Source organism: Anabrus simplex, chromosome 2 (assembly GCF_040414725.1).
Source record: "Anabrus simplex isolate iqAnaSimp1 chromosome 2, ASM4041472v1, whole genome shotgun sequence".
Lineage (NCBI taxonomy): Eukaryota > Metazoa > Arthropoda > Insecta > Orthoptera > Tettigoniidae > Anabrus > Anabrus simplex.
The window spans coordinates 771505417-771528932 of NC_090266.1; the positions used below are offsets into that span (position 1 = coordinate 771505417).

The 23516-nt window shown below is 36.8% G+C and overlaps 1 protein-coding gene across 1 annotated transcript in view; it reads right to left on the reverse strand.

Moving 5' to 3' along the window:
• The window catches only part of Cont (Contactin), a 314894-nt gene that overhangs the window by 43294 nt on the left and 248084 nt on the right, over window positions 1-23516 (reverse strand). Inside the window, exon 18 of the mRNA XM_067141447.2 lies at window positions 8437-8622. Coding sequence (XP_066997548.2) covers window positions 8437-8622 — 186 coding nt within the window. The remainder of the gene's footprint in view (window positions 1-8436; window positions 8623-23516) is intronic.

Consider the following 23516-nt stretch of genomic DNA (forward strand, 5'->3'; position numbering starts at 1 on the left):
ATTTAAAATTCACCCCCTTTCACCCCCCCCCCCATTAATTGGATTTTCCAAAAACAAAAAATACGTGTTTCTTTATTTTTAAACGAGATCCCAAACACCAATTTTCAGGACTGTAATATCTTCAGTTTCTGAGATATAAGTATCCTCATTAAAGACATTCAACCCCTTTTCATCCCTCCAATTGGGATTTAACAAAAAAGTGTTTATTTTTAATGAAGATTCTAAATACCAATTTTTACAACTGTAAACTTTAAAAGTTTTGAGATATAGATGCACTCATTTTAAAAATTCACCCCCCTTTTCACCCTCCCATTAATTGGATTTTCCAAAAACAAAAACAAAAATCTGTGTTTCTTTATTTTTAAAAGAGATCAAAAGTACCAATTATCAGGTCTGTATCATCTTCAGTTGCTGAGATATAAGTACCGGTATCCTGATTAAAGGCATTCAACCAACTTTTCACCCTTTTTCACCCCTCCTATTGGGATTTTCTGAAAACAAAAAATACGTGTTTCCTTATTTTTAAAGAAGATTCTAAAAATCAATTTTTACATCAGTAAACTTTTAAAGTTTTGAGATATAGATACACTTGTTTTAAAATTTCACCCCCCCCTTTTCACCCCTTAGCGACGGAATATACAAAAATCCTCTCTTAGCAAGCACCTACGTATTAATATGAATGTATCCCCAAAATTTCATTTCTTTATGTCCAGTAGTTTTGGCTCGGCGATGATGAATCAGTCAGTCAGTCAGTCAGGAAAGTTATTTTATTTATATATATATATATATATATATATATATATATATATATATATTAAGACTATTAATGATAAGGTGTGGGGACACAAGGAGTCGGTTCATTATCTCTTTATAGATTTCTTCAAGGCATTATGATTCAATCCATAGAGAAGGGCTGTGGAACATCACTATGGAGTTTGGCTTTCCCATAAAATTAATTAACATGTTCAAACTGTGTATGAATGGTAATGTTATCTGTGTTTTGCTCAAGTGCAGAAAATCAAGTTTCTTCCAGAATAAAACTGGTCTGAGACAAGGGGATGCACTATCTCCTCTTCTACTCAACATTGCACTGGAGAAGATTATCAGGAAATTAGCTCTTGTACCTGCTGGCATCATATTGGGGAGACAACAAAGTCCTTGCATATGCGGATGATATTGTTCTTATTAGCCGCAATGAATTAGAAATTAGGCAGTTATTTGTGGAACTAGAGGAAATGGCAGCAAAAACTGGCTTACGGGTAAATGATAAAAAGCACATTATATGGTTGTACAGAGACCGAATCATGAGGAGATTGACAAATTTGCCTTTGAAGATTGGGAAATATATACTGTATTTAAAAGGGTAGAGTAGTTTAAATTCCTCGGTGTATTAATCGATGAGCAAAACCGAAGGCAACAGGAACACCAAGCTAGAATTAAGAATGCAAATAAGGCATTTTACTCTATGAGCCCATACATTAGGCTCCAAGTTTTTAACAAGGATTGCAAAAATGATTATCTTCAATACAATCATTCGACCAGTACTTCTGTATGATTCTGAGACATGGAGTATAACCAAGAAAGAGCAGCAGCAGTTGCAAGTCTTTGAGAATAGAGTTTATAGAAAAATATTTGGCCTATGGTTCGATCTGTCTCTCAAAACTGGCAGAAAATATCTAATTATGAGATTTACATCCTATCTCAACAGCACACTATAATGGGTGTGACAGAACCCAACAGACTGCACTGGACTGGAAATTTTTAGTGAAAAATGGAAGGGTATGTATAGGTATTTTAAGGCAGAAATAGGTTCCATGAAGGACATTCCAGGAATAATTAATGAACAAGGGGTGTGTGTATGTGAGGATCTTCAAAAGGCAGAAGTTTTCAGTCAGCAGTATGTAAAGATTGTTGGTTACAAGGATAATGTCCAGATAGAGGAGACTAAGGCTAAAGAAGTATTAAAATTTACATATGATAACAATGACATTTACAATAAGATTCAAAAGTTGAAAACTAGAAAAGCGGCTGGAATTGATAAGATTTCTGGGGATATACTAAAGACAATGGGTTGGGATATAGTACCATATCTGAAGTACTTATTTGATTATTGTTTGGTCGGAGGAGCTATACCAGATGAATGGAGAGTTGCTACAGTAGCCCCTGTGTATAAAGGAAAGGGTGATAGACATAAAGCTGAAAATTACAGGCCAGTAAGTTTGACATGCATTGTATGTAAGCTTTGGGAAGGCATTCTTTCTGATTATATTAGACATGTTTGTGAAATTAATAACTGGTTCGATAGAAGGCAGTTCGGTTTTAGAAAAGGTTATTCCACTGAAGCTCAACTTATAGGATTCCAGCAAGATATAGCAGATATCTTGGATTCAGGAGGTCAAATGGACTGTATCGTGATTGACTTGTCTAAAGCATTTGATAGGGTGGATCATAGGACACTACTGGCAAAAATGAGTGCAACTGGACTAGACAAAAGAGTAACTGAATGGGTTGCTATATTTCTAGAAAATAGATCTCAGATAATTAGAGTAGGTGAAGCTTTATCTGAGCCTGTAATAATTAAGAGGGGAATTCCTCAAGGCAGTATTATCGGACCTTTATGTTTTCTTATATATATATATATATATATATATATATATATAAATGATATGAGTAAAGGACTCGAATCAGAGGTAAGGCTTTTTGCGGATGATGTTATTCTCTATAGAGTAATAAGTAAGTTACAAGATTGTGAGCAACTGCAACGTGACCTCAAAAATGTTGTGAGATGGACAGCAGGCAATGGTATGTTGATAAATGGGGTTAAAAGTCAGGTTGTGAGTTTCACAAATAGGAAAAGTCCTCTCAGTTTTAATTACTGCGTTGATGGGGTGAAAGTTCCTTTTGGGGATCATTGTAAGTATCTAGGTGTTAATATAAGGAAAGATCTTCATTGGGGTAATCACATAAATAGGATTGTAAATAAAGGGTACAGATCTCTGCACATGGTTATGAGGGTGTTTAGCGGTTGTAGTAAGGATGTAAAGGAGAGGGCATATAAGTCTCTGGTAAGACCCAAACTAGAGTATGGTTCCAGTGTATGGGACCCTCACCAGGATTACCTGATTCAAGAACTGGAAAAAATCCAAAGAAAAGCAGCTCGATTTGTTCTGGGTGATTTCTGACAAAAGAGTAGCGTTACAAAAATGTTGCAAAGTTTGGGCTGGGAAGAATTGAGAGAAAGAAGAAGAGCTGCTTGACTAAGTGGTATGTTCCGAGCTGTCAGCGGAGAGATGGCGTGGAATGACAGTAGACGAACAAGTTTGTGTGACGTTTATAAAAGTAGGAATGATCACAATATGAAGATAAAATTGGAATTCAAGAGGACAAACTGGGGCAAATATTCATTTATAGGAAGGAGAGTTAGGGATTGGAATAACTTACCGAGAGAGATGTTCAATAAATTTCCAATTTCTTTGAAATCATTTAGGAAAAGGCTAGGAAAACAACAGATAGGGAATCTGCCACCTGGGCGACTGCCCTATATGCAGATCAGTATTGAGTGATTGATGCAGGATGATAGAGTACCAGGAGATCTATACAAGGAATCTATCTCTTAATGGGAAAAGACCTTCAGGAAGACCCCGAAGCACCTGGAAGAAGGAGATCCAAATTGATAACTGGGAAGAGCAAGCTCAAGATCGAAAAGGATGGAAGAGGATTGTGAGATCAGCATGGGAACTTCACGTCCCTCAGGAGCCTATGGAATGAGTGAGTGAGAGTATTCATGACAATGCCTAGGTTTTTTACAAACTTCTGAAAAGGTACAGCTTCACCACAAAGCATCAGAGTAGGCTGTTGATTGATGTTTAGCATATTTCAAATCATAGACTGTCCTATTATGATTGCTTGCATTTTATCTGGGTTAATTATTAGGCAGTTCTCTTTGGCATATGAGCCAATTGAATTTAAAGTGGAATTCATTTGGTGAATTATTGCATTGTCAATGTCTAAGACTTTAAAGTGTGAGTATATCTGTAAATCGTCAGCATAAAGGTCTTAGTTGACGTCATTGAAATGAGAAGAAACGTCATTAATATAGATTAAGAATAAAAAAGGTCCAAGAATAGACCCTCGGAGAACACCAGACGGCTTAGTCCTCCACTCTGTAGTCTTTGTGTTTGATACAACTTGCTGTAATCTATTTTTGAGGTATGAGCCCAAGAACTGAACAGCAGAATGAGCCATGTGAAGTTCTTGTAACTTAACTAACAATATGTCTATATTTACAGTGTCAAACATACTGCTGAAGTCTAGAAGGATAAGTATAGACAGTTTTCGTTCGCCCATTGCCCATCTAATGTCATCCGTAACAACAAAAAGTTGTTTAAAATAAATTCCATCATTCCATCATCACGCACCTAAATGAAAAATACTACTACTACTACTACTACTACTACTACTACTACTACTACTACTACTACTACTACTTCTTCTTCTTCTTCCTTTTCCTAATAATTTATTACTGTTGATATGGACTATTAGCCAACGGCCATACCATGTTGAATACACCGGTTCTCGTCCGATATGGACTATTATAATTATTATTTATTATTATTATTATTATTATTATTATTATTATTATTATTATTATTATATTTAAACATATCATCACTGCCGGGACAAGACCTCCTATATGATAATATTTTTGGAGATATACTGACCTGCAGCACACACATTATGAAGAGCGAGAATGCCTTGACAATATTCACACAATATTGCACCTTACTGTAGATGACAGAACCTTACTGGCCAAAGTTCTAAACTAAAATATTTCACATAGGAAGTTTTGTCCCGGCAGTGACGATATATCACCATCTGTATTACTTTAATTTATTCTTATTACGATTATTCTATTACCTCAAAAGTTTCAGTTTCATTTCATGCAAAAGTTTATCACAATGTTTATTTGGTGCACTGTAACATAGCTGCTGCTTGGACATTTAATTTACTGCCAGTAGGCTCAGGCGAGGGAAATTTAAATCCCGGCTTAAGGGGTTAATAGTAATAAATACAGTGAAACTCGGTTAAGAAGTTCCCGCATAAGAAGTTTTCCTGCCGAAGGAGTGTGATATTCCTGGTCCCTTGATCGGTTGCATTAAGATATATGTATATTTATCCCGCTTAAAGTGTTCTGTTGTAAATATATTTCCCAGTTAAAAAGTTCAAATTTTAGAGCCCCTTGAGATAGAAAACGTCCACTCAAAGCAGCTCATGGTTAGAACCCTCCAGTACCCGTGCAAGTTGAACCCTATGTTAGACCGTTTGCGCTTGTCATGGAGCTTCTCCGGGCTTGCCAAGGCCGTATGACGTCACGCTGTGACAACACCACCACCAGATGCTCACTCTCACCTTGTGGAATCGAACTGAATCCATCAGTCGTAATTTCCACTCCACCGTCTACATCAGGCAGAATAGAATCGAATGGGATTCTACACGGGAAACACAAAGCACGCAATGGATGGTTTGATAAAACATTAATGCAGTAAGTTGCGTGCCGCGACAGGGTGAAGTCATTAATCGGGGTGGCATCAACATTAATTAAAAACCGAAAAATGTATTTGTCCACAACACAGCAGCTCCTTATGCATTGTTAGGAATACATGAACGACAACCGTAGGGAATGCCACTTACAAAATCATTCACGGTAAATACTGTACATTCCAAGCCATGTCAATTATCGTACTGACATACCGTACTGCTAGTGGCTTTACGTCGCACCGACACAGATAGGTCTTATGGCGACGATGGGATAGGAAAGGCCTAGGAGTTTGAAGGAAGCGGCCGTGGCCTTAATTAAGGTACAGCCCCAGCATTTGCCTGGTGTAAAAATGGGAAACCACGGAAAACCATCTTCAGGGCTGCCGATAGTGGGACTCGAACCTACTATCTCCCGGGTGCAAGCTCACAGCCGCGCGCCTCTACGCGCACGGCCAACTCGCCCGGTTTACCGTACTGTATATGGACTCAACATGATAATATGATTTGAAATAAAGTCAACAATAATTGCGAAAAAAAAAAAAAGTACCATGTAGGCCTATTCTACCACAAAATTGAATATTCTAACCTGTTTGGTTTTTCATTCCCTTGCTTATTTCCTTCCCGAGATTCTCTCTTACGTTGTTGTTGCAATAATACTTATGGGTCTTGTAGAGGAAATTACGTTTTGGAACTAAACTGATAAGATTTTCCGTGTCCATTATTAGTTAGGTGAATAAACTATTACAAAACAAAGAAATATCCCGACTCTATGCAGGAAACAGCCGACCAAAGAGAATGCAGCCAACTTGCCAGCTGATACATATTATGCCGCCAAACAGCCGGCCGAAAGATCCCGATCGTCTACGAAATTGAACGAATGTTGATAACCAGCTGGGTGTTGGCGAGAGGGGGCCTGACACACGCACTCAGAGGCATCGCGATACCACGTGTTGGCATAAAATTGAAAGTTATTTTTATTTTTACCTTTATACGAGCTAAACATTGTATTATCGTATCACTCGTAATTATTACATCACATTATTAGAACGTAGCACAAGGATGAGGAGACATGAAATAAAATTCTCGCGGGGAAAGAAACTTTACATTTAGATGTGCTAGTGTTGCTACCGTGCCTTTATCACTCTCACTTAATACCCCAATACTTTCCCATGTACTCATTTCTGCAATTTCGAACCTGTTTTTCTTTTCTTCATTACCTTTAGCATGAAAATAAACTCAATATCGGCTTGTCCATGTGGTACTTGCGAAACAGCCAGAAACTATGCCCGTGGCCGTGACAATTAGTAGGAATGCAGGGGCGATATAGGCCTATGAATAGGTTCTAAGAATCTCTAAGAATAAGTTGCCGATGTCCTGTCTGCTGCCGTTAACTTGAAGAAGATGTCGGGGGGTGTGAAAAACTGAGGCGGTTTATGGAAGGTTCAGTCAGTGTGCCCCAGAACACATGGAAGGCAATGTGGGAATGTGGGAGGTTTATATATATATTTTTTTTTTTTTTTTCAAGTTGCTTTACGTCGCTACAACACAGATAGGTCTTACAGCGATGATGGGACAGGAAAGGGCAGGGAATGGGAAGGAAGCGGCCGTGGCCTTAATTAAGGTACAGCCCCAGCATTTGCCTTGTGTGAAAATGGGAAACCACGGAAAACCATCTTCAGGGCTGCCGACAGTGGGGTTCGTACCCCCGAATACTGAATACTGGCCGCACTTAAGTGACTGCAGCTATCCAGCTCGGCGGTTTATAGTTCAAGGAAGCAGTAAAAACCTAAAAACAGTCAACCCTGGACAATTTCTTTTCCAAGTAGGAGCCTAGACTTTTGTGTTTGGAAATTTATTTAATGTCTAATGCAGTATGGAATTTACATAATGTACAGTCACCATCTACCGTTTTAATGTTCTTAGTATTACTTTTATCTCTTGTGCAAGGTTTTATATAATATGTTCCTTTCTCTTATCAAGAATTTTTATAATACAGTATGTTCAATTACAGTATTTTACACTATCTCTAAAAATACATGTCATGATAATCTAATACTGTATTTATATTGTGGCTTTCTTTTAGCAGCTCTTATATATCAGCCTATTTCGCCATTGTTCACAAACAAGGAAATCTGTTGGCTGTGTGTTTCATATGTATGTCAAAGTACAGAATGCGTTTTTTGGCATTACCCCTTTTAAGAAGTTTCCTGCTTAAGAAGTTTTTCTTTGTGGTCCCTTGAAAAACTTCTTAATGGAGTTTCACTGTAAATGGCTTCCAATGTCATACAAATTGTGTAATACATTGCCAGACAGAAATAATGTAATAGCTATATGTGCTGTATATGCATTCAGAATGTTGTGTACTTTAAAGCATATTATGTTTTGTTTTTTTTAACTGTAGGATATTGAAACATAGTTTGACAAGTAATACTTTCTGCAAGTCTTTTTTTAAATAAATTGTATAAAACACAATACTGTAATCTGTATACCAATAACAGGCTTTTCTTAGATTGCTTCACTTTTTTTAGCTGACAGTGAAAATAAAAAAATAATTTCTCACCATTTACACTTTACCACAATTTAAACTTCTGCTGTCAAGTCCTCTGACAAGTGTAAAGGAGGGCTCACATATAATGTGCGTTCAGATCACAAATAGGGCTGTAAAAGCACCATATATTTCAATAAGAAAATATCTCTAACATAAGAAAAACTCATCCACTACCTACCTTGCAGGTTATCAATGTTCTAACTTGCAGAGTCACAGCTTTCAGCCATTTCCTTCATTGGCATCAAGCATTTCCTTGCCAGCTACTTTACATATTTACTAATATCAGCCAGAGGATGAGAAGTTAAATTAATACTCTGTCACAAGCATAACTACCATGAGTGAGAGCTTACCCTGTGTCCAATCAACTTTCCTCTCATCTTCTCACGAGACTGATCTACAGGTGACCAGCTCACATTCAATGCCGTGGAATTGAAAGATACAGCAACTACTTGACTCACTGGCTCCTGAGGCATATCCTCAGCGCTATATATAGTGACATTATCTGACTCTGGACCATATCCAACTGAATTTACCGCCTGCAAAGAAAGACATTTTTACAAATGAAGAATTAAAAGATCACCAGAAAAGTACAGAAATATGTCACAATTTACAAGAAAATGATATGAGAAATTTGACTTAAAGCTAGCCTGAACACAATCATATACACTTAACATTATGTCTGTATATTCCCCTTCTAAGTAATTTTTCTCCTTCACTGATTTTGTACAATTATTCAACAAACTCATGAGTCTTCATCTGGGATTTTCACTTCTCTTACACAGTTCTTTCTATTTTCAGGATATTCTGATAGACATTTCAATTCCATATAGTGACCAGAATAGCCTTTTTGCATGAACATGGAGTCCACATAGAACAGGGTGAATTCTGGAAACATGCTGGTTCAAATCCCACAATCAGTAATCTTTGAAATAATTTTCCAAGGTTTGGCTGTTTCAAGTTCTCTGCCTTCTGCCTGATTTATCTACCAAGAATAAATTTAATCTACACAAAATTTTGTTTAAAAAACGGCTGCCTCAAATGAAGTCAGCTGCCATCTGATTTCACATTAATCATAGGCAGTGCTGTTAGGTTTGTGCACAAGAAAATCCCATTTTTCTCTACGTTACACTGATGACCTTGATGTTTCATCCTTCCAATGAAATGGCAGAAACTCTCTTCAAAATACAGAATTACCATTTTTCAGTTTTGCTTTAGAAAAAATTATACATTCCTACACTACTCAGTCTTTCCAATTTGTGATATGAAGGTTCTTCCTGTATTAATATTCATATATGAACTTCTGGCATATAATACATCCAAGTAGTGAATTGTATCAGCCAATGATGGGCTGAGTATGAGGGTTAGACAACATAATATTATGGGTGCCAGCAGCTAACAACCACCACTAAGAGAAGTTATAATCTGTGCTATTAACAAGTTTATCTTCTTTGTAACATAGTAACTTTCATATGATAACGGATCTCTTGCACAGACTGATAAACATGATATTGAAGTTTATCTTGTGGTACAATTTCAGTCATAACACTGTAGTTCACGGTAGTTCCTAAGAGATTCAACTTTCATGACATGAGTGGTCTGTAGTTAATATCTGCTCTTGTTTCTCTGCCTTATGCCTAACTTATCTACGAAAAATAAATATTATTTACACAAAATACTGTTTTAAAAAAGGCTGCCTGAAACAAAGTCAGCTGTTGCCTGTCTACTCACCGTGTCAAACGCTTTTTCAAAATCTATGGCTGCTAGGTACACACAGCCTCTTTCCCTACTTAAGTATTTTTCTATTATCAACTTTACTGTCATAATGTTATCTGTTGTCCTCCTTCCCATTCGAAATACACCCTGAAACATTGAAATTATCGAATACTCTTCGGCCCAAACCCTTAACCTATTTGCTAAAACCCCTGTGTAAATCTTACTCAATGAGTCTAGTAGCGTTATTCCTCGGCAGTTACACGGCAGGATTCTCTTCCCTTTCTTTTTGTAAATTGGACAAATAATCCTGCATTCCCACTCTTTAGGTATTTTACCACTACTGAAGATCTTGTTAAATAATGTTACTATTTCCTCACCCATCTGTCTATATTTGCTTATTTCTTTCCAAAATATGTTGTTTATACCATTCCTTCCTCCCCGCCGATCTACCCGTAAGTTTACCTATCTCATCCTGTACTTCCTCTATTGAGATATCTTTATCGAGTTCATCTATACTAACTTCCATATTTCTTCATGCACTCCTTATCCGATCCCCAAACTCCCATTTGTTCTTCTCACCTACTAAACCACTGAAGTATATCACCCACTGGTCATAATCAATCCTTGCCTTCATACCCTTTTCCTCCTTTATTAATTTTGTTTATTCTTTCCCAGACTCTCTCCACTTGGTTTAACCTGCATTCTCTATTAATTAACTCTGTTTGTTCCATAGGAAGAAGCTATGGACAATGGAACAAACAGAGTTAATTAATAGAAAATGCAGGGCTTTTTCCTTCCGCTTGACAATTTTACTTTTGTACTCCTTCGATAGTCTACAGAAGTTTCTCTTTCTCCATTCCCTCCATTTGTATATTCTTTCAAAGCCTTCATCACTGAACTTCTTAATACCTTGCATTCCTTAGTACACCATCCTCCCCTCCCCCTCTCATTTTCCTTCTCTTCCCTTGCTCTATCCATGCAACCCTCCTTATTGGATATTCAATTAGTTCCAAGACTCTATCGATATTATTTTCTTTCAAAGCTACTTCCCATCCACATCTGATTAACTGTAGCTCATTTTTCATCAGGTCATCTAGTTCTCATTTTGTATTCTCTGAATATTTATATTTAATATAGCTCTTACCCTTCTCTAAAATCCTCTTTCTGTCCCCCTCCCTTCCTTCCCCTACACTTCTTCCTATCCTCACACCTACCGGCACATAGTGCGATTCCACACAATCTTCAATCTCTATCCATTTGATTTTCCCTAACATATCTTCCGAACACATTACTAAGTCAATAACACTTCCCCCCGTGCTGTAATATATGTCAGTTTACCTTCTAGATCGCCCTCCCAAAAACAATTTAAAATATAGAATTTTCCTGCCTCACAAAATTCCAGGAGCTTTCCCCCATAGCTGTTTCTTTCCCTATATCTACTTCTAATTTCCACCCTTAAGCCTGCCTCATCTTCTTTGCTAAACATTAGGCATTGTTCACCTATTCTGGCATTCCAATCAACAAATAATAATATTCCGTCTTCTTCAAACTTTGCAAGAGATAAATATCATTATGGATCCGTATTGAAGATACTATATGTAGGATGCTAATTTGTTTATAATATCACCTATTCAATACATTAAAATTTTAAACAATTAGGAACTTATCTTTATTTCTATACTAGCAAGATACCCGTGCTTCGCTACGGTATTTTACTGAAATTTAGAATTGAATGCTTATTTTTTATATATAATCCACCAAAATTCGCGATCTGACTCGTTTTCTGAGAGAATCTGCCAAAATTCGCGATCTGATTTGTTTTCTAATAGATTACGGCAAGTTTCCTCCCATTTTTCAATCTTTCTTTGCAGCAATCGATTTCGTACTTCCCGGGCTAGGTCTAGGTATTCCACCCGGTCAGTTGGGTCCCTAAATCTTTGCCATCTTTTCCTATAAGCATTTTTAATATGGAACAAATCCTTCAGGAGATCCAGCGTGGTGACGTCTTGGGTGCCTTGGCGATACTGAACCCGTGGCCGGACTGCATTCTTAGTCACTGCCCCTCCAGGACCTATTTCCAGCGCGGTCCGCTCATTTGACGACAGTCCAGAATATTATTATTATTATTATTATTATTATTATTATTATTATTATTATTATAATAGATGTTCTGGACCCCACAGCAAGATGCAAGACCGCCACTTGGCGGTTACATCTGCTGCCATTTTCATTGTTGACAATGTGACAAGCACCATTGTCGCGCATAGGCAAGTGTGCGGGATTCCTGGCAATACGAATGACATACTTCTGTGAATTATTTATCTTATTATAGCAGTGAACAATTTGACGGTCAATCTCATTCCTATCGTTAATTTCAAATGTGTTTAAATTTATATTTATATGCCAGGAGAATCTACTGTAATCCAAGAACGTTCTCCGAAGGAAAAGATGGCTGTTGAATACGAATCCAGGAAAGATTAAAAATGATCGGTTTATGATCAGAATAAGTACATCGAAAATATACAGCCTGTTTCCAGTCATTCGACAGGGTCAGGAATGGAATGAATAAAGCCCCATCTAGCGGCGACAATAGAAATTTTGCCGGCTGCCAAAGCACTCCTCTGGAGCAATGATTAATGAATGACAAATGAAATGATATTATATTGGACAGTGTTGCTGGAATGAATGATGACAGGGAAAACCGGCGTATCCTGAGAAAAACCTGTCCCGCCTCCGTTTTGTCCAGCACGAATGTCACATGGAGAGACCGGGATTTGAACCACGGAACCCAGCTGCGAGAGGCCGGCGTGCTGCCGCCTGAGCAATGGAGGCTCCTTATAAATACATTATGAATGGTAAAATCAATTGGTCTCACCTCCTTTTACACCCCACCGCTGTTAAGTTTATTTACCATCCCCCATCCAAAAAAAACTAAAAGAAGGCGTGTTTCTTTATATTTAAAGTACATTCCAAACACCAATGTTCATGTATATTACCTTCACTTTAGACTTAAAAATAATTCACTTTCACACTGCTCCCACCCCCCACCCCTCCTAAGTGAATTTTCCGGCAAAAAATACATGTTTCTTTAATAGTAAAGGATCTTCTGAACACCAATTATCACGACTCTAAGTTCTTCAGTTTTTTATTTATGTGTCCTCATGAAAGGAATTATTTTCCTTCTCATTCCCCCCCCCCCCCAAGATGGTTTCCCCCCCAAAACGTGTTTTTCTTTGTTTTTAAAGGAGATCCAAATACCAACTTTCACGTCTGTAACAACTTTACTTTTTATTAGATGTAAGTATTCTCATACAATTAAGTCAATTAATTTCAAATTATTTCACCTCCACCCTTATTCATTGGATTATCCGAGAATATGTGTTACTTTACTTTTAAAGCAGATTCCAAACATCAAATTTCACGTCTGTAACATCTTCATTTTTGAGATAACAGTATCCTAATTAAAAGAATTCAACACCATTTTGAGTCAATTTTACCACCCCCCCCTCCCCGTCTACCCAAGTGGTATTTCCAAAAACTAAAAACACACGTTTTTTATTTTTCATAGAGATAAAAATACCATTTTTCACTTCTGTAACATGTTAAGTTTTTTGAGATATACTGTATAAATTCTCATTTTAAAATTTCACCCCCTTTTTAGTTCCCCTTAAGAGGAGTTTCCAAAAAAAATCACCTATGTTTCTTTACATTTACAGGAGATTCCAAATACCATTTTTTACGTCTGTAACATTCTACGTTTCTCAGATATTCTGTAGATGTAGTCTTTCAAAAAATTCACCCCCAATTTGTCACTCCTGTTTAACCGCCATTTGGATTTTCCAAAAACAAAAAAATACGTGTTTCTTTATTTTTAATGGAGATCCCATATACAAATTTTCAGTTCTGTAACATCTGCAGTTTTTGAGATATATGTATCCTCATTAAAGACATTCAACCCGTTATTCACCCTTTTACTCCTCCTATTGAGATTTACAGAAAACAAAAAATAAGTGTTCCTTTATTTCTAAAGCACATTCTAAATATCAATTTTTACATGTGCAAACTTTTAAAGTTTTGAGATATAGATGCACTCATTTGAAAAATTCATCCCCCTTTTCACCCTCCCATTAATTGAATTTTTCAAAAATGAAAAAATACGTGTTTCTTTATTTTTGAAATAGATCAAAAGTATCAATTTTCAGGTCTGTCATATCTTCAGTTTCTGAGATTTAAGTACCGGTATCCTGATTAAAGGCATCCAAACCCCTTTTTCACCCTTTTTCACCCCACCTATTGGGATTTTCTGAAAACAAAAAAATATGTGTTTCCTTATTTTAAAGAAGATTCTAAATAGCAATTTTTACATCTGTAAACCTTTAAAGTTTTGAGATATAGATACACTCATTTTAAAATTTTACCCCACTTTTCATCCCCTTAGCGACGGTATATCCAAAAATCCTCTCTTAGCGAGCACCTACATCTTAATATGAATATATCCTTAAAATTTAATTTCTTTATGTCCAGTAGTTTTGGCTCGGCGATGATGAGTCAGTCAGTCAGTCGGTCAGTCAGTCAGTCAGTTAGGACAAGTTATTTTATATATATAGATGAGACATGTTTTGCCTTTCATTGAAGTCACAGTACTACCTCAAGGCATAAATGAGGTACCTGATTTATATTTAAATTATAATTACTAAGGATTAATATAGACATATTACAGAAGGGATAGTCAATGAGAAAAACAATGTTCAGTGATAATACGGATACCAACATATCAGCCGTTCGCTGTAAGTTACCAGTTGTGAAGGATAACAGAGTCAAAATGTTAGGGTATGTCTTACAAAGGTTATATTAAAATATTTACATGAGGCATTCTAAGGAAAGGATACAAGTGACTGGCACCAGTACGTAAAACCACAGGGTATTTAACAGTGTCCAGCAGCAGTGGTCCGACATGAAATATTGACATTACACTACCAGAAATTTTAGGAAAATAATTACTAAATTTCAATGAGAAAAACAATGTTCATTAATATATGGAGTTAATATATTAACATATTTACATGGGGGCAGTCTAAGGTAAAAGATAGAAGTAGTCGGCAAAAATGCATAAAACCACAAGGCATTTTAACAGTGTCCAGTAGTGGTGGTCTTGACATGAAGAAACACTAACGCTACTCTATTAGAAAAGTTAGGAAATTACAAAGCTTATATTAACATATTTACATAGGAGCAGTTTGGGGAGAAAGGATACAAAATGTGTGGCACCAATGTGCATAACTATAATTTCTGTCGTTGGTTGATGATCACAGTATTGACAAGGCAACTACACAGTATTATGAAACAGTGGTTTGACCTTAGTTCATATTATTTGGAATGCTAGGAAAAATATGCCAGCGGGTGTTTTTTTTTTTTTTTTTTTTTAAAGATTGCCAAATGAGGCTCCATTTGGAGTGTAGTCATTACTGAAAACTGTCTGGTTGAAGTCCTGGGTTCATGAATATGGCTCCAATAAGCGAGAGTGAATTTGGCTGGCGTAGAAGGAAATTTGATTGGGTGTCGTAATGTTTAGGCCTCATTTCAGTGTAGTTGAAAAGAAAGGTCGTTAAGTACATGGTGCATTGTGAATGGCAACAATGACGGCCGTTATTTGTTGATAATAGTTGTTTCAGGGAACATGTTGCGGGGTTAGAATCACTCGCTTACATTGAGTTTTGTTAACTTCTCGGTCACTTTTTTAATACTATGTAAAATATACCAGCGTGAGAAAGTTTGATGAGACTTTAAACTGAGGTATTGTCGTAAGTGAAAACATGAAAAACATCGGGACGAAGTTTTGGCTTGTGATGCTGACCAAGTGAAATAGAATGGAGTTTATATTTGGCGTAATCCGCAGTGGAGGGATCAAATGTGAAAGTACACTACGACTGAGTCGGAATGTCACGGCTAGGACGAGTCATCTTCAATTCTGTCTGTGAAGTGGAGCTGTAGTAGCACGCCATGATGGTGCTGGTGCGTGCTGGATGCCAGCGTGTGGTTAAAAGCTGTGGTGGATGGAGTGGAAGTTATTTGTAATCAAGATATTATTATTAAATTGGTGTTTAAAAGAAAAGATCTAGGTAAGTAAAGAAGAGTAAATATTACTATAACATACCCGATGTGCCGCTGAGCTGCTACTTGTTCGGGGTAAGTGTTGTCTGATTATGAAGGAAGCTCAGCTAGTATTCCGCGCACGTGCTTGTGTGGTCATGGTGGAGGGGGGGGGGGGGAGCATTTGGGAGGGAGGAGCTATCAGCTTGAAGTTCACGCGCAGAGGAGAGTTGCCGGAAAGGTGGGAGGTAGAGTGGAGGGGCGAGCTTGTATATGTGTTGGGAGTGTTGGTTGATATGGTATTGAGATTGAAAAAGAAAAGAGGGGGTGAGGAGGTGTATGGTCCCGAAAATTAACATGGATAGTGCTGATGTCAATTTTCTATATGCAGTTGAGATGTTATTTATTTGTGTTGGGTGTTGTTGTGTTTTTGAAGGTCATGGTTCTTACTTCTCTACTGTATCCATGGGATCGTAGTGGAGGGGGAAGTGCTTGGGAGGGAGGAGTTATGGGCTTGCTGTCATTGCGTAGGGGAGAATTGGTGGGAACGGGGTAGGTAGGGGGGAGTCTGTCAACGTGTTGGGAGAGTTAGTTGATGTGATGTTGAAGATTTTAGAAAAGAAGTTGTCTTGAAAATTCATTTTTTGAAGCAAAATAGGAATTTGATCATAAAGGTTTTTTTTTATATCTATTAGATCATTGAGGTTTTTGTCTTTATTGAAGTGTTGGTCTAGAAAGATGCATAGGCTCTCAAATTCGGTCATTAGTCTACCTTTCTCTAATCTTTCTGAGATTTTTAAATCTTGTTCTATTGTGGTGAAGTGGTTGCCAGTGTCCCTCATGTGGGTACTCACTGCAGAAAATTGATTATGTTTTTGGGGGTTGAAGTGTTCTAAATATCGAGTGTGGAAGATCCAGCCAGTTTGTACGATATACGAACAATTAGATTGTAAAATATGTTGTGATTTGTGTTCTGTGTTTTGACAGCGATGTTGACATAATGTTTTTTAAGGGGGTTGGCTATCTGATGGATAACTGGATTAGTGTATGTGAAAGTTGCGTACTTTGGTTTATTGGGTGTTATTGGGGAAAGTTGTGTTGTTAGTTTTAGTTTTACTTTGTTGATAACTTTATTGATCATGTTGGTGTTGAAGCCGTTGAATTTGGCTATTTCTTTTATGTAATCAAGTTCTTTTTTTAAATTGTTAGGCAAAAGTGGAATTTTTAAAGCTCTATATATTAAACTGTAGTAAGAGGCTTGTTTATGGGAGTTGGGGTGCAATGAATTATTATTTATTGTTAGCGGAGTAAAGGAGGGTTTTCTGTAGATCTGAAAGTCAAATATATTGTCCATTCGTGTGATGTTGATGTCTAAAAAGTTAACAGAGCTCTTTGTTCTCATCTTCCTTTGTGAATTTTATACTGTTGTCTAATGTGTTTAAAAATATGAGGATGTTGTCGCTGCTATTGCATTGTTTGTCGATGATAACTAAAGTGTCGTCAACATAATGGAGTCAGGGATGAAGGCCATTAATGTTATTTATTATTTTATTGAGTTCCAAATTGTACATGTGGATGTTCGCTAAAATTCCAGAAATAGGGTCTCCCATAGCTAAACATTTTTGGGGGTATATTTTGTTGTTGAATGTGAAGAATTATTGTTCAATACAAAAGTTAATAATTTAATAAATTCTTTGATTTCGATTTTGCTTAGTCCACTGTGTTTAGAGAGGTTTTTTTTTTTTTTTTTTTTATGATACTGATGGTTTCAGTAACTGGGATGTTCGGATACATGTTAGCGATATCAAAGGAACATAGAATGTGGTTTAGTAGCAGTGCAAAATTTATTTAATGTTTCACATAGGTCAATTGAGTTCTTAATGTTTTTTTGTTGTTGTTGAATTTGTAATGTATTTTGAGAAAGCAGTGGAGAAATCTTAATGTCTTGTATGTCGGACTGCCTCTACTGTTAATAATTGGTCGGATGGGGATGTCTTTCTTGTGGGTTATGGTACGGCTTTGGCTGTGGGTAACCATGGATTCATATTGATTAGTAGGGCTCGGATGTTTAGGAAAAGTCATATTTTTTCTTTGTCTCTATTTTCTTGCATGATTGGATTTTGGTGCAAATCAGGTGCTTACTGTCACAATTAAGTGATTTTTATATGTCATATAAATGCATATTTTGGCTATTTTCCGTCATAAGGTCATATTTCGAGCTATTTTTGTAGAAACGTCATATTTCGGCGGTTTGACAACAGCCGTAGCTGCGCAAAATTAACTTCAACTTAACAAATATGAACTAGTATTCACAAAACTGTTTCTCGGTATCATGTCTGCAGTTAATACAAGTGGAATACTCTGCCTCTTCTACCAGGATTGCGCAGGAATTGTTTTCCAACACTTTGACAGAAAGTTTGTCATATATTAAGTCGAACTTTGGAATTATATCGAGTGCAATTCCTCATTTAGAAGAAGCTCCTAGCTTAGAAATTCATGCACGTATTGAAATTGTGAGAAGTATTGAACTTTTAGTACATTGATCACATGGAATAGTTAGGGACGGTGTAAAACGGAAACTTTAAAATGTGCTTAATCGAAATGACACTTTTCCCAGTACATTTCAAGACGAGTGCATACTCGACAGCAGTGATTTAACTTTATTTAAATATGCGCCAATAACGTCTTTTGTCGTCGAAAGGAGCTTCTCTTCTCACAATAATGTGTTAAGTGATAATCGGAGGTCTTTGAAGGTAAATCTTGTCATACCCTCAATTCCCCCGCGGAGAAGAATGAAAAAGGTACGCGAGTTTGCACTATGTGCCCTGCCGCCCTTCCATAATGTATTGAAAGACATCTACTTAATTCGTTTCATGGTGCTCAATTTAAACGTTAACACATTTGAGTCATATGAATGAAATCTGGACTTAAACGTTCTAAAATATTTAAAAATAGATTGATTTCTAGCTTTTTCATATTTCAAACCACCAATATAGGGTGTAAACATGTTTTGACTTTTAAAATATTGTGTGATCTGGTAATCTTAGCGAACTTAGAAATTTATAGACATGTATTCACAAATGTTTAACAAGTGAATCAAAGACAATATACTGTGAATAACTGGTAACATGTATACGGTACTCAGATATTTCTTTTGCTAGTGGCTTTACGTCGCACCGACACAGATAGGTCTTATGGCGACTCAGAAAATGAATATGAAAGTAAGAATAAAGCATTTAGTTAACAAATATGTATCAAAGGAATTGCCATTTCGATTGATAACTTATTTTAAAATGGCCATATTTAGATTAATCATTTTTGGGTCATATTTTATCATTTTACGTCATATTTCGTCACTTTTGAGGTAATATTTTGCCACTTTTGAGGTCATATTTGCTTGCTTATTCGGGGCTAATTTTAAGTCTTAAACATCCGAGCCCTATTGATTAGTTTAAAGATTTCATGGTCATTTAGGAGGAAAGTCAAATTTTTGAGAAGTGCTTTCAAACTGTGTTGTATTTTTGTTATAGGATCTTTGTTGATGATAGTGCAGGTTGTGTCAGAAAAGAATTCTTCGTTTTTTTTAAATGTAGTCTGGTTTGTTCATGAGTACAGTTGTATTACTTTGTCGGCTTTTGTCACTATAACATTATTGGTATTTATTTTGGTCTTTAAATCATGGATCTGTTTTGAGAGGGTAGTATTCTTGCTGGTTTTTATTTCTTTATCTAGGTTGGGTAGTTTCTTTTTTTCTTCTTTTTTTTTTTGTATCTGATGTCATTTTGTTTTTCCAAAGGATTTGTTTATTAATGTTGGATGCTTTTTTTTGCTAGGGGCTTTACGTCGCACCGACTCAGATAGGTCTTATGGCGACGATGGGATAGGAAAGGCCTAGGAGTTGGAAGGAAGCGGCCGTGGCCTTAATTAAGGTACAGCCCCAGCATTTGCCTGGTGTGAAAATGGGAAACCATGGAAAACCATCTTCAGGGCTGTCGATAGTGGGATTCGAACCTACTATCTCCCGGATGCAAGCTCACAGCCACGCGCCTCTACGCGCACGGCCAACTCACCCAGTAATGTTGGATTCTACCTCCGTGATAGTGGTGGCTAGGTCATTGATCATATGGGGCTTAGGCCAATTATGTTTTAAGCCTCGGTTTAGGAGGTGCATTTCATTGCCAGAGAAGGTGCTATCAGACAAATTAATGGTAGTAGGGGTATTGTTTGAAATAGTGGATGTAGTCTTGATGTTCTTACTGTGGCCTGATGTGTTTGGTTTAGTTCCCTTCAGATGAGCTAGTTTGGGGTTTAATGTTTCTTTTCCAGTACATATGTTAACTTATTGTTGGTATGTCTTAAGAATGATTTGCATTCGAGTGGGGATAAATGTTGTGTAATTGTTAAGTGTGTTCGATATAACTGTAAATTCAAAAATTATTTTTTTCCCTGTATAGTTGTTTAATTTCGTTTTTCAACCAGATGTTTTTAACTTTGTTTTCAGTGTTAGTTAAATTATGAGATAGAATGTTTTTCCTTTGTAGTGGTTTCAAAAATTTAGGTACTAAACTTAGTTTAACACATTTCTTAAGGAAATTAATGTATTTGGAAATTTTGGCGATTTTTACCTTGAGGTTTAGGTACTTGTTTTCACTGTAGCCTGGTTGGCTTTGACGTTGCAAGTGATAAATATCATTATGGATCTGTATTGAAGATACTATATGTAGGATGCTAATTAGATTATAATATCACCTATTCCATACGTTAAAATTTTAAACATAAGAATTTATCTTTATTTCCATATGAGACTTGTTTTGCCTTTCAATGAAGGCATCCATCATCAGTCACAGTACTACCTCAAGGCATAAATCAGGTACCTGATTTGTATTTAAATTATAATTACTAAGAAATAATATTGAAATATTACAGCAGGGATAGTCAATGAGAAAAACAATGTTCAGTGATAATACGAATACCAACATATCAGCCTTTGGCTGTAAGTTACCAGTTGTGAAGGATAACAGCATCAAAATGTCCGGGTATGTCTTACAAATGTTATATTAACATATTTACATGGTGGCAGTCTAAGGAAAGGATACAAGTGACTGGCACCAATATATAAGACCACAGGCTATTTTAGCAGTGTCCAGCAGCAGTGGTCCGACATGAAATATTGACGTTACACTACCAGAAATTTAGGAAAGTAATTACTAAATTTCAATGAGAAAAACAATGTTCATTAATATATGGAGTTAATATATTAACATATTTACACGGGGGCAGTCTAAGGTAAAGGATACACGTAGTCGGCATCAATGCGTAAAACCACAGGGCATTTTAACAGCGCCCAGCAGTGGTGGTCTGACATGAAACATTGACACTACTCTATTAGGAAATTACAAAGCTTAGTAGAACCTCGATAATTCGAAATCGGTTCATTCAAAGTCCCGCCTAAAATGAAGAAGCTCTCGTTCCCGGAAACACGAGACACAGTTTTGCATGTTATTTAAATCGTTTAATTAAAAATACGGATAATTCGTAATTCGAAGTACAATGTCGGCCCCATTACCGAAATTCACTTTTAATTCGAAACTGCCTTTACATTTTAAAACAATAGTATGTTACAGAGTAATTTCAACTCGAAATTTATCCGCTCCGCGTCATAATAGAACGCGCGTTCCGGAACGTGGAAGGGTAGCTTTCCGCACTTACACTCACTTCCGTGGGTCTACAGTGCGCTTCATGATTGCTAAGTTGAATGAAATCGGAATTCTGTTATATTCAACCTTTTAAGGAACGTCGTAATATCACGCAGCAGGCAGTGTGCGGAAAAACAGAATCCGTGAACACTGGCGATGCCGACAGTTGACGATAAAACGTAGCTCATATAATAAATTCGTAGGCACTGAACAATATTGTCATTGCCGGTGAAACTGCATTGCTTTATTTTAATGCAAGCCCAAACGGTCTTATGGTTTTAAATGGGTCATAGTAGTGTGTTGCAATGCACATGGGATGGAAGCAAGAAACTTTATCCCCTCGTCATAGGAAAGTTCGATAAACCACAACGTTTTAAGGGCGTCGGGCACTTTCCATGCCAGTACAAACCATCTAAAAATGCAAACAGTACAGAAATCCAAAAAATAATGCATTTACACAGGGAGACTGGCATAATTTATCCTCGTCTTTGAATTGTGTGATTTTTTTTTCTTTCGTTGCGTGAGGTTATGTTTTTCAGTGATTTATCCAAGTGCATTATTTGAACATGGTAAATGCACCTTGTTGGATACATTTTGGAAATAGTTTTTTTCCATGGCATTTGAAAGGTTTAAACTGTGAATCGAGGTGATTGCATGTATTAATGGGTCTTAGAATGACGCGGCAAGTGTTTACATTTCTGAAGTAAGATAGAAGTGCCAGGCGGGAAATCGTACAAGGATAAAGTCATAGAAGAGTTCGATTTTAAGGGCATCGGGTACTTCCTTTGTAAATACAAGGCATCTAAAATGCATACAGTATAGTAATCCAATTAATAAAGCACTTGCACATGGGAGCCAGCATAGACTTCTCCTCGTCTTTGAATCGTGCTTTTTTTTTTTCTTTTCTTTCTTTCGTTGCGTCAACCAGTGAGATATCCGTGTGCATTACTTGAATACTGTAAATGCACCTTCTTGAATACATTTTGGAAATAGTACTTTTTTCATGGCATTTGAAGGGTATAAACTGTGAATCAAGGTTAACTGCATACAGTAACGGGCCATAGAATATTTCCTATGGCTGATGATGGCATACAAATAATGCCGAAACCGGTCCCAATTTTTTGAAAGGTAATAAATTCGTGATGTGTTAATGACGTCACATTGTCTTAGTGTACTTTCACATTTGATCCCTCCACTGCGGATTACGCCAAATATAAACTCCACTCTTTTTCACACGGTCAGCATCACAAACAAAAACTTCGTCCCGATGTTTTTCATGTTTTCACTTACGACAATACCTCCATTTAAAGTCTCATCAAACTTTCTCATACAGGTATATTTTACATAGCATTCAAAAAGTTATCAAGAAGTTAACAAAACTCAATTTAAGCGAGTGATTCTAACCCCGCAACATGTTCCCTGAAACAACTATTATCAACAAATAACGGCCGTCACTGTGGCCATTCACAAAGCACCATGTACTTAACGACCTTTTTTTTTTTTCAACTACACTGAAATTAAGTCTAAACATTACGACACCCAATCAAATTTCCTTCCACGCCAGCCAAATTCACCGTCACTTATTGCAGCCATATTCACAAACCTGGGACTTCAACCAGACAACTTTTAGTAATGAAGGAGCCTCATTTGCCAATCTCAAAAAAATACGCTGGAATATTTTTCCTAGCATTCCAAATAATATGAACTGAGGTCAAACCACTGCTGCATAATACAAAGAGCACCAGGAAAGTTTTGCAATACGCAAAAACAGTTGGCTGGATACCCATGTTATGGTGAGGTACGAAAAGAGGGGTGAAAACCGCTAGAAGACAGCAAGGCGCGACCTTCACACCAGTTGTTACCAAGCAGTGGGATTGAAAGCAAGTTAAGATGTCACTGTGGTCTAAAAATGAATAACGCGCAATTATCCG